Below are 11,916 nucleotides of genomic sequence, written 5' to 3' on the forward strand. Positions count from 1 at the left end.
CTAAGAAAGCCGGTATGAGGATTTTGAGGCTTTGTCGTCGAGCTCCTCCAAAATTATGTTAGGATCGGTTGGAGCATACTAGGAATGCCGAATGCTCGCTCAGTGAGGAAGCTCTGTTGGAGAAGAGTGGGACTAGAAAGAGGGAATACCCTTTCCATTTCCGTTGGGAAAGAACGGTGAAGTCCATCCGAACCCTCCAATGAAGAAATAGGAGGAGAGCAAAGCGCCAATGGTGTGCGAAGCGCATGTACCCAAAAAATCCCTAGAAAAAGAAAAGATATCTCGGTAACAAAAACCATAGGAGGCAGTATTGGCGCACTGACCCCTCCCGGCGCCCCGGTTGTTTTGGGGCGTCCTACCCCAACGTTAGACTATTGCCTTTTTAGCCTATGCTTGCCAAATAGTATATTGTCTTTGCAGCGAGCGAAATAGATGCACTTGGTAGAATCCCCATTATACTCTTGGGCCATATAATCAAATTGCAAGTCGAGTTGATGCATGAATGATTGAATCAAAAGAGGTCGCCTTGGAGATTTCCTCCTCCGAACGCGACTGACGTCGATTTTTCGTGACGCACAGGTCGAATTTGATGAGAGCATAGGACGTCCAGCACACGCCGTTGAGGAAGCTCACCAGCGAACGAAACGTACTTGTACATCTGTAGATAACCTACATAAAAGAATTGCTTTTATCGTTAAACACCTTATCATTTCTACACAATCAAAACGACCAAATAACGACAAGCGCTCCCATCCTAAGAAGAATTCTAAATCTATGATCAATTTCATGTAACCAATTGCCAAATATATTAACAACTCTACATGGAGGATACAAGTGAGAAGCTACTTGAATGATTGACCATAATAAGCTAAATTGCATTGAAAAAACAAGTGTTGTATTGTTTTGTCGTGATGACAAAATAACAATGCATATTTTCATGTTAATTTTTATTAATAAGGTTATATCTTTGATAAGAACCAAACTCACAGTATCAACATTGATCCACGCAGCCAAACTAACTGTTATCCCACCATAATGCTGAAAAGAAGAGTATAGGAGGAGCACACCCGGAAATGCCGTTTGGTGGCCGAGCTACCTGGTGGCCGGTATCTGTGCCGTAGCTCATTTTATTGATCAACGCCACGCATGCATGTATATGATGTATTTAAGCGACAAGCATTTTCCAATCTACCGTATTGCTATTAAGTCAACAGTGACAGCTCATGTAGAGGGCTCTGTACAGTGTAGCTCGCACGAGTCACCATCAAACGGTCAGACATGTTCATAGCGTAGTAGGCACAGCGATTTGACTAAGTTCATCAACATGTTGCACACGCATTTAGTAAGTTGTGTCAGAGAGTAGAGCATTTTCTGATTGCACACTCTAAAAAATAATAGATATTCAATCCTCATCCAAGTACTCCGACCATTTTGGATGGATGGCTAAATGTTTCCAAAACAAGCTATTATCTACGAGCCAGAAAAATACATTACTAAGAAAACTTATCAACGTGATTACCTTCTAGTCCAACAGGAACCTTTTGAGTTGGATACGAACATGCCTTCTGCATCTCCATCATTTCTGACGGTTGCATGGCTCATACCCTTAGGAGGCATATCGTTTGAATCAACAACAGCCTCACTAGCATCGTTGTATGAGCCAATCTCGTCTCCATGTAGCGCATCACCTTCAAGGTGATGCCACTCGCGTGAGTGCTCTTCACCCATGATGCCAGACGCCAGTTGTGGGTTCTGAAGAAATGATATTTTCGCGGTCCACGCGAGCCTCAAGGATTGAAACAACGACCGTTTCTACAACAGCGATATCTCCACCAGACACAACTTTTCCTAGCTCTAGCACAAAAATATGCCTGAAGTGAAAGATCAGGTGGAGATCAGCTTACCCTAATTTGACTTCCTCCAGACCATCCATGCAGACCCGTTGCACACATAGCTTAGCGACATAGAAAAGTTGCTCACCGTCAAAGTTTTGTTTTGTTTTTGAGGGAACCTCAAAATCAAATTATAAAATAAATAAATAAAATGGGAAGCTATATACAGGTTCACGTGGGCCCATCGAAACATTATTAATCACCCACCAGCCCACCTACTCACGCGACACTAAAACCGGCCCAGTAGGTACATAACATGTGTAACAGCTCCGCGCCACTATTATGCCTCCATAATTTTTGAGTTATTTTTTGTATGTGCGAACTTGAACATCTCCCCATTGTTTACGCATGCTGAATTTTTCCCATTTTACTTAATGGATAAGATACCTTTATGGTGATGTTTGCTTGTATAACGATCGTGTAAGAGTCGCTCACCATTTGTCAAAAACAAACATTCGGAAAATCACATGAATCAAATGCACGTCATACTAATAAAATTTTATGTCGATGGTATTAGAAATGTTCTATATTCAGCACACGATTCATTTTTCCGAAAAGGTCATTCTCAAAAACACATTAGTTAGCAAACATATGTGTGTTTTGATCTTAATACCTTCTTGGCAACCTCTTTTCTACAAAGGAATTATGGCTTTGATTTGTGATAAAGTTTTAAAAGATCCTATATACATGCATTCAACATTGTTAACCAATGATACTCCGTCAAACCCGGGGCACATTCGCCATTGAGCCAAAATTATCGCTTCCATGTGCTACTACCATGTCATGTTTCATGCGTAGAGCATCCTTTCCCTCCTTATCACCAACACCCCCACCCTCCCGCCGGCTTTAGTTCCAACACTTGATAGATGCAAGAATAGAAAGAACAAATCTCAAACCACCTACATATCATATTTTGATTTTTTTTCTCAATTATATTTAAATTGCATAGAAGCAAAACACCCGCTTAATATCACGATAACCATATTAAAATAGTGGCACCATCTAATTGGGTATTCTAAATACCAATGCGTGCGGCTTTCAATGCATAATGCCATAACGGTGATGCAAATGTGGTACTAGCATACACACAAAATTATTTAACCTCGGCAACACGCCAACCAAAATTTTCTCCGGCCAACTTATCGTGCATAAATAATTATCATATTATTTGACTTATTTCAGTTTTCTCGACATTGACACCTTGTTGTGCTAGAATACATTGCAAATCCATTGCCCATTTCCTCCCTCCGAGCATCCAATAATTAGGGGATTTAATCCATTTCCTCATTGTACCATGACAGTACATCATATCAAGTATGCGGTACATTTTCAAACCCGCTGCCATTTCCTTCTTCTGATCTATAGCATGTCAGTACATCATATCGAGTATGCAATCATACTTCAAATTTTAAGAAAATAATAACTCAGTCAAGTGTCACAACCTTTTCATATCTTTAAATTACCATGCTTTTTTTAGAATTTTCTGTACTTGATTTAATTTTCTATTCTTAGATTTTCATAAAATTAACAGTGTCTATTTTCTAATAATTTTCCAAAAAAATATTACGTGGCCGGTAGCATAATACTAGCCGTCTTAGGGGATCATAAAGTGTCTGGCATCTGCATGCGTTGTCTCACTTTGACAAACCATTTATTTCCTGTCACACTTAGCATTTAACCCAAGCACCTGCTCTGACGCACCGCAGCCATTAGCACAGCTCGCCCACTTGTTCGTGCAAACATCAGAGAGAACGAGCGTCCATGTACAAAGCAAGCACATTAACTCATGGCACCGCTGTATTTCCTTCAGACAACCAGCGTATAGTACTGCAAAATGCAGGGTGCACAAATCCCAATGTAACAATGACTGGAGCAGATAACGGGAGTCATGTAGCTCGGCCTCCAAACGTCCGCACTCGAGCACACCGAGCAAGGCTAGCACTTTTTACTGTTTTACCAACTACTCCCTTCGTTTTTAAATATAAGTGTTTCTAAAGGTTTTATTAGTGGATTACATACAAATATATATATACATATCTTAGAGTATAGATTCAATCATTTTGCTTCGTACGTAGACACCTAATAAAATTGATTAAAAGACTTATATTTAGCAATGGAGGGAGTACCGCCCCACCATCTTGCTTGCCACTTGGCTTTACCCGCAACTGTCCCAGGAGGAGGGTCGTCGTCGCGAGTACGGGAGGAGTTCAGATCCAACTCGCATGACCAGTCTCCGCCGACCCAAAGCCGGATCCCGGAGCATGTGCTGGTGGAGATGGTGGCAGAGACGTAGCCCAAACTACAGGACGCTCAGCGGCGGGTCGCATCCATCATCGTCATCCCTCCGCCTCGCATCCATGGCGCTACGTTCTCCTCCACTGCCGCCTCCAATGCGGCCTGCTGCAACTCTTCAGCGGAGGCTCAACGCGATGCATATGATGCCGGTGAGGGATGGCAGTTCGTGTCCTCCCGGCGTGGCCCGCGCCTCCCACCTCTTGTTGCTCCGGCCTTCCCTCGACGCCTTCTTCCTGCCTGGCTTCACGGAAGATGATGTCGCTGCCTCCATTGGGGTCACCGTGCAGTGGTTTGCCGAAACCCTTTCAGATGCTCTTGCTACCTCCAGCCCGGCCATCGGGCTCGCAGATGCACCAACTCGTGGCGTCCGCTCAGCTCCGTGGAGCCTCTATGTCGGTTTGCTGCAACCACTGCTATGCCTTCTACGGCTCCCCCCGCTCCCCGACCTCCTGCTCGTGGTTGGCCTGCACTTTCGCAAGCCGAGCCGATTCAGCCTGTAGCATGGCCTCGGCTCGGTGTCACGGCCCAACGGGGGAAAGACCCTGTAACCAGTTTGTCTACTACAAATGTGCAGCAACAGAATGACAAAGCTGCGGTCATTTGGCTCGCTGGGGCGCAATCCGACGCCTCTTGTCGGGTCGTTGCCGAGGTCATTGCAACAGCTATTGGTGCGAGCGTCGTGGATATCAAGGTAGTGCGTCAATATGCAGATCATCCCGTCTTGGTTCGGGAGGTGCCACAATCCTGTGTCGCTCCACCGTCCAAGCAAACGCCTTCTTCGTTCACGCTGGTGATTGGCTCTGCTGCGCGTGACGCCGATCACATGTCCAAGGAGAGGGGCTTCGGCCCCATGGCGCTGACGGATAACTTGGACGCCACAATGATGTTGGGTCGCAATCGCAGCCCTACCAGGCAGAAAGCATCACCACCGCTCTCGCCCACATGAGTGATGCGGGCCCCATCCCGCTCGAAGTGCGGCGCCAACTGTCACGCCAGTGATGGACGCTCACCTTTTCTCTCCAACGACCTTGCTCCCGCCGCTCATCGAGTTCTTGTCGGCAAGGCCGTCGGGCTTTGAGGTCTCCCTCACACCGACGCTCAACTACAGTGGAGAGCTGCGGTGCACCTCACCTCCACCGAGATGCGCCATCGACATGGAAGTAGCTCCTGGAGCATAACTGCATAAGAGGTGCCTCTCGGCTTCGAAGACCTCTTCCTCCCAGAGAAGGAGGCTCTTCTCCCAGCTCTGGCATCATCCCGCCGCCTCCACCTGCCTTAGGACGCAAGACACTAGTTGTGGTCGTTGTATGTAGGACGGGCGGCCTATCACTCCGGCGAACCAATGCCAGACATGGAGCCAAGGGTCGTGCTCATGAGCCAACGAATTTTGTCCAGAAGGCGGGTGGTGCGATGGTTTGTCATAGCATCGGCATGATTGAAGATGGCGAAGATATCATCGAGGCGACACAGTACAAGTTCGCATCACAGTTCAAAGACGAGGTTTTGGCCGACGTGTTGGCGGAAATGCATGCACTATTCAAGCTCGATGACCCACATGCAAAGACGATTGAAGACGAGCTCATCAACCATGGAGGCGAGGACGCACTAGATCATGACACCAACATGGTCCAGTCTGCCTGACGCTCTTGGTGTACTGTGTTAACACTAGTCTCCAATAATAGTACATTCTACAAATGTTATGTGCTAGAACGTGAGTGGCCTCAATTGTCCCAAGTGACGTGCTACTGTCAACGAAACAATCGCCGCCTCTTCATGTAAAATTGTGTGCATTCAAGAAATGAAGCTCGACAATATTGATCCGTTCACCGCTAGGTTCCTAGGAGGGGGTAGGCTAAGTAGTTTTCTCAAAGGCTAGCGACCGGAACTAGGGTGGTATCCTCATGCTTTGGGATGACCAGCTCCTTCACGCCACTCACATCACCACCACTACACATTGCCTCCCCGCCATGGTTCTAATTAAAGCGTCAAATGTGCAATACAAGATCACAACTGTGTATGGCCCATCCTCCTGCTGTCTCAAGGACGCTTTCTTCGCCGAGCTCATCACTCACAAGCCTCCAATTGGTACCCTGTGGCTTCGTGTGGGTGATTTCAACCAAATTTACACATCACGTGACCAAAGCAAGAGAAACGTTGACACTACATGGTGTAACAGTTTCCGTGGAATGCTCCCAAGTTGTGGCTTGATGGAGATCCACCTCTAGAATAGACGTTTCATGTGGTCCAATGAGAGGAAAAACCCGATCCTTTGCAAGCTCGACTCGTTCTTTTGCAATACAGAGTGGGATGATCAATTTGGCAGCCACATCCTCCACGCACTCCCATCCTCGCTCTTTGATCACTGTCCTCTCCTCCTCGTCGAGGTTACAGGACCCCGGGGACCATGAAGCTTCAAGTTTGAGAATTTTTGGCTTTCTCTACCAGGTTTCAAGGAGGTCATCCTCAAGGCTTGGATTGAGCATACCGACCATATCGACCCGTACCAAATCGAACACTATAAGCTCAAGAAGACCAGTACCCGCTTGTCTGAGTGGAGAACGAGGTTGTTCTCTAGAGAGAAAGTCCAACTCCACGCTGCCCTCTTGGTGATTTTGCACCTTGATATGGCCCATGACAACCAGCAACTATCTATGGAGGAACGGGACCTCCACAAGCAACCCAAAAGGCGGGTCATCAATTTAGCGGTTATGGAGAGGGCTCGTAAGAAACAGTGCGCTAGGCTAGCCAACATCAAGGAGGGTGATGCGAATACCAAATTCTTTCATCGGAGGATCAATGGGAGACGCAACAAAAACTTCATCGAGAGGCTTAAGCATAATCAGGGATGGATCACCGACCATGATGCCAAAGAAAAGGTTGTACGTGACCACTTCACCGAGGCCATGGGAAAAGGGAGCCCGCAGACGCGCGACTTCAATTGGGAAGAGCTTGGTTTGGAGGTGCACAACTTGGATTCCCTCGCAGATCCCATCACCATGGAGGAGGTGCATGATGCAATTAACCAAATGCCAAGCGAGAAAGCTCCTGGTCCAGATGGTTTCACCGGTTTTTTCTTCAAGAGTTGTTGGGACATTATCAAGGACGACATCATGATGGTTGTCTCTCTTTCCGACAACTTGCACACAGCAAATCTCCACTGGCTTAACTCAACAAACATTGTACTTCTACCAAAGAAAGAGGGTGCTGAGGGGATTTATGATTTCCAGCCTATTAGCCTCATCCACACCACTTCGAAGATTGTTGAAACAATTCTAGCAATGCGACTCACCCCTCACATGAATAAGCTTGTCTCAAATGCGCAAAGTGCCTTCATTAGGATGAGGAGTATTCACAAAAATTTCATGTATGTGAGGAGTCTTGCGCGTCGTCTTCACAAGGGCAAAACTCCGTCCCTCCTCTTCAAGCTTGACATAAGGAAGGCCTTTGATTCCGTGAGATGGGAGTTCATCATTGACATCCTCCAGCAAAAGGGATTCCCGAGCACCTTTCGAAATTGGATCACTGCCCTACTTTGCACCTCCTCATCACGGGTTCTCCTCAATGGCATCCGTGGTAGCCCCATTGCCCACGGACAGGGCCTTCGGCAGGGGGCCCTCTCCCCCCTCCTATTTGTCATCACCATCGCTTCCCTTCACAAGATTCTTGAACTAGCAACTAGGAAGGGGCTGCTACATAAAATTCGTGGTCGTGGACCTATCATGAGAACATCCCTCTACACCTACAATGCGGCCGTGTTCATTGCGCCCATAAGAAAGATATTGACAACCTCTTCACTTTGCACAGTGCGTTTGGTGACGTAATAGGCCTATGCACTAACTTCGAGAAGAGCTCAGTGGTCCCGATTCAATGTGGGCAACTTCACCTTGACACAATTCTCCGGAGCTTTCGTGCTGCCCGCGCTTCCTTCCCAATAAAATATTTGGGACTAGCTCTTTCGGTGTGGCGGCTCAAAGCCCGAGACTTCCAGTTCCTTGTGGACAAGGTGGCTGCCAAGCTTGTTCCTTGGGAGGGACAAAGTATCACCTCCATCGGTAGGGATGCCCTTGTCAAGCATGTGCTTCCGTCGCAGGCCATATACTTCACCACCTCACTCATTGCTCCCCCGAGCATCCTCCACAATGTCAACAAGCTAGAGAGATCCTTCTTTGGGGAAGGAATGGATTAGACTGCCGGCGCCAAGTGCAAAGTTATCTGGGAGTCCGTATGTCGACCTGTCGAATACGGAGGTCTTGGGGTGCTAAACACGGAGAATTTTTCAAGGGCACTTCGTTTGCGTTCGCTTTGGTTTGAATGCAAGGAGCCCACCAAGTTGTGGGTTAGATCCGGCAACCCGTGTGACGAGATGGACAAAAATATTTTCTATGCTTCCACGACTATCGTCGTTGACAACGGTGCACGCACACTTTTTTGGGACTCCCCTTGGGTGCGGGGCCGCAAACCAAGAGACATCACTCCACTTATCTATGATGACTCCTCGCGGAAGAGTTGGATGCTTCGTGAAGCCCTCAAGGATGATGCTTGGGTTGTCAAGATCAAGGTCACTTCCAGCTTCACCTTTGAACACCTTCGTCAATTCATCGAGCTTTGGTCGACCACCCGCGACTTCCCTCTTGAGGTGAACGCTGAAGATGACATCGTCTCGAAGCACACAAAGAGCGGGATATACACTGTCAAGTACGCCTATCTTGTCCAATTCTTCGGCGTCTTCCGCTCTCCCATGGAGCTTGCAGTACGGAGGGCTTGGGCTCCGCCTAAGGTCAACTTTTTTGCTTGGCTGGCTATGCAAAACAGAATTTGGACTGCTCACCGCTTGGCCAAGCGGAGATGGCCTAATTGTGGGTTGTGCCCACTCTGTAAGCGTGTGCAAGAATCTATCGACCACCTCCTCTTCCAATATCGGTACACCACTAGACTTTGGGGAATGATCAAAGATTGGCTCAAACTCGAGAACATCAACAGTTCTACTCGACACTTGTCACGTTCGACCGGGGAGTGGTGGATAGGGCTTCCCGCCTCTACCGTTCCGAATAGAAGGGCCATGGCGACGCTCTCCGTGCTCATCTTTTGGACAATATGGAATGAAAAGAACGCTCCCATCTTCCATCTCAAGAGTGCCCCGCCGATGATTCTATACTTGTACTTGCTAACATCAAGATTGCGGCCCAAATCTGGGTCACCGCGGGTGTAAAATAATTGGACCATCAGAGTAGACCTTTTGTACTGTCACACGATGAGCGTTATAACACAAACTTTATATTCCTTTCCCTCTTAATTAATGAATGAGACAAATCTTTTGTCTCTTTTCTTAAAAAAACATGGTTAAGTACAGTGGTGCGAGCGGCTACGCTCTTGAGGGATGTTCTATGCCAACAATGGACTGCCGTGACACTTAATATAAAAGGAAATATGGAACAACATTTCATTTTTGCAAGAAACAATTCAATTCAAGCAGAAATCAATCATTTGGGGAAGCACGTCAGAAACCATCTTTTCACCAAGCTGCTCTCACTGATCCCGATCGACTCCCGACCCTGGACCCAACACCTTCCAACCAAACAACGAGCACTTCAACAGTATAAATCACAAGTTGAACTGAGCTTTCAGCTGGTCTCCAAAGCTGACGATAAAGATCTCTCTGATTGCGAAACAGTGATGCAACAGCAACACCCTGAAGACTGGAGACACGACACGTTTTATTTCACGAGGCCACTCGATCACCCCTGCTTTCCCGAACCAAGGAAGGGGCAGGCCTGCGGCTGCGCGTCGGCACCTGATGCCGACACCGTAGCCGCCTCGCGGAGCCTCCCGGCGAGCGCCGCCTCCTCGTCCCCCTCCTTGGGACCCTTGATAAGCCCCGCGAGGAGCTCCCCTGGGTCGTAGAACACCTCCACGTCCTCCGCCCGCAGCTGCTCGTCCACCTTGAGCACGGCGACGCCGTAGAACTCGACCTTGTCGCCGGTGGGTGCGTGTCCCTTGTAGGCCCCCTCCATGTGGCCCCAGTGCCGGAACTTGAAGGCGATCACCGGCGGGCCGGAGTAGACCTTGACCACCTCCCACGCGAACCCGCGCGGGAAGGCGGATCGGAAGAGGTCGTGCGAGGACTCGAACGTCTCGGCGGCGGCGTCGTACGCGCCGGCGCCCCGCAGGATCGGGCTCGCGAGCAGCGCGTTGTAGCTGCCCATGGCCAGCGTCTCCTCCCCCGTCAGCGCCCGCCCGCCGTTCACCGACAGGGTGAACCGGCCGGGGCTCACCGACTTGAAGTCCTCGATGCGGGCCTTGTGCGACAGCTCCATCTCCCACGTCTTGATCGCGTTCTGCACCGTCTCCTCCAGCGACCCCTCCGGCCACTCCTGCAAAGCAACAAGAAACGCGCGTGTGACGCGCCGACGCATGCAGAGGCCGCGACAAAGCGGAGGTCTTTCCCCATCGCAAAATACAAGAAGAGAGGCGCTCCGTGGACATGGGACGCGCGTGCGTGTGAGGATCGACGGAATATACCTGGGTCCTCCCGGCCTCGAAGAGGCTGTTCACGGCGTCGTACGTGGGCGGCGCGCCGTGCCGCCACACGGTGTTCTTCTCGCCCTCGCCGGCCAGGTGAGACCGGTACTTGTCGCCGCCGGAGGAATCCTCTGCTTGTGCCGCCATCAGATCAGAGATCAGACACGCACGCTGGGAGCCCGAGACGCGCAGCGGATGGCGACCACGGTGGTGAGTGCTGTGGGTTGTAGTCTCACTGTTGTGTGCGCTAGCCTGTGAATGCAATTATGGATGGATGGGTGGGTGGGGGTTTTAAAGGTGGGCGTCCGAGAGTATATACAGGATTGTTTATCTGGGAGCTGAATGTTTATCCCTGCAAACAAAAATAATACTGTAATCGGAAATAATGGAACAAACTTATATCGACTGGATCCGATCTCATCCAATCCAGATGCTCCACGTATATAATTATATATGTATTTTGCCTTTTGCCAGCCAGGCCATCCTTACCTGCCGCAAACATTTTTTTTCGCCGAAAAAACCCTCGGGAATTAGGTTGTTGCTTAGACAGTCTGCAGAAACTAGTAAATGCATGTAGGTCTATTTATTTTTTTAGAAAAGGAGGTTAAGACTCCGGCCTCTGCATCAATCGATGCATACTATCATATTTATTACTTATTCAACAAAGGTTTGACAAGAACATACATCAAACCATCAGAAACGTCCTCTCACACCTACAAACCATCCGAAGCGTCGTCGCCGATCCATCCACATAACGTACCGAAACTAACAACCGGTGCAGCAGACCTAAAGCGTACACCACATGCACACGTTTTAGAAGCCGTCATCATCCACTATAAGGGAAAAAAATAGTTGCATACACGTTGATATTATTATAAAGGAAAAAATTAGTTGCATACGAATACTATGTAGAATATCAGTTACGCGTAAGTGATTAACATAGACATTGATATTTAGTGTGATATCAATTGCAAGCTAGACATGCCGCACTCGTCATTGGAGCAATTTAAACCATTCGATAACAAGATTTAATGCCTACATTAATTGGATATGCCGCTCAGGGTCTTTTATATCGGTATATATGGATATTATCAACGTAGATGTTGATGGAGTAAAAATCAGAAATGTTAAAAAATTGGATTAAGATTTTTAGGGCTAAAAACCTGACAACCAAATTTGTCATCCGGAAACAAATAAAATTAACATGCTT

At 48.1% G+C, this 11,916-nt stretch overlaps 1 protein-coding gene across 1 annotated transcript; it reads right to left on the reverse strand.

Annotated features, from left to right (window-relative positions):
* Positions 1 to 9,603: 9,603 nt before the first annotated feature.
* LOC123440205 (pathogen-related protein) lies at positions 9,604 to 11,103 on the reverse strand. The gene is made up of 2 exons (XM_045116774.1): positions 10,707 to 11,103; positions 9,604 to 10,558 (listed from the first exon to the last, which is right to left on the reverse strand). Exons 1-2 carry the CDS (start codon positions 10,851 to 10,853, stop codon positions 9,923 to 9,925), a joined length of 783 nt encoding a protein of 260 aa, XP_044972709.1. The 5' UTR covers positions 10,854 to 11,103; the 3' UTR covers positions 9,604 to 9,922.
* Positions 11,104 to 11,916: the final 813 nt, after the last annotated feature.

This window comes from Hordeum vulgare, chromosome 3H, assembly GCF_904849725.1.
Source record: "Hordeum vulgare subsp. vulgare chromosome 3H, MorexV3_pseudomolecules_assembly, whole genome shotgun sequence".
NCBI lineage: Eukaryota > Viridiplantae > Streptophyta > Magnoliopsida > Poales > Poaceae > Hordeum > Hordeum vulgare.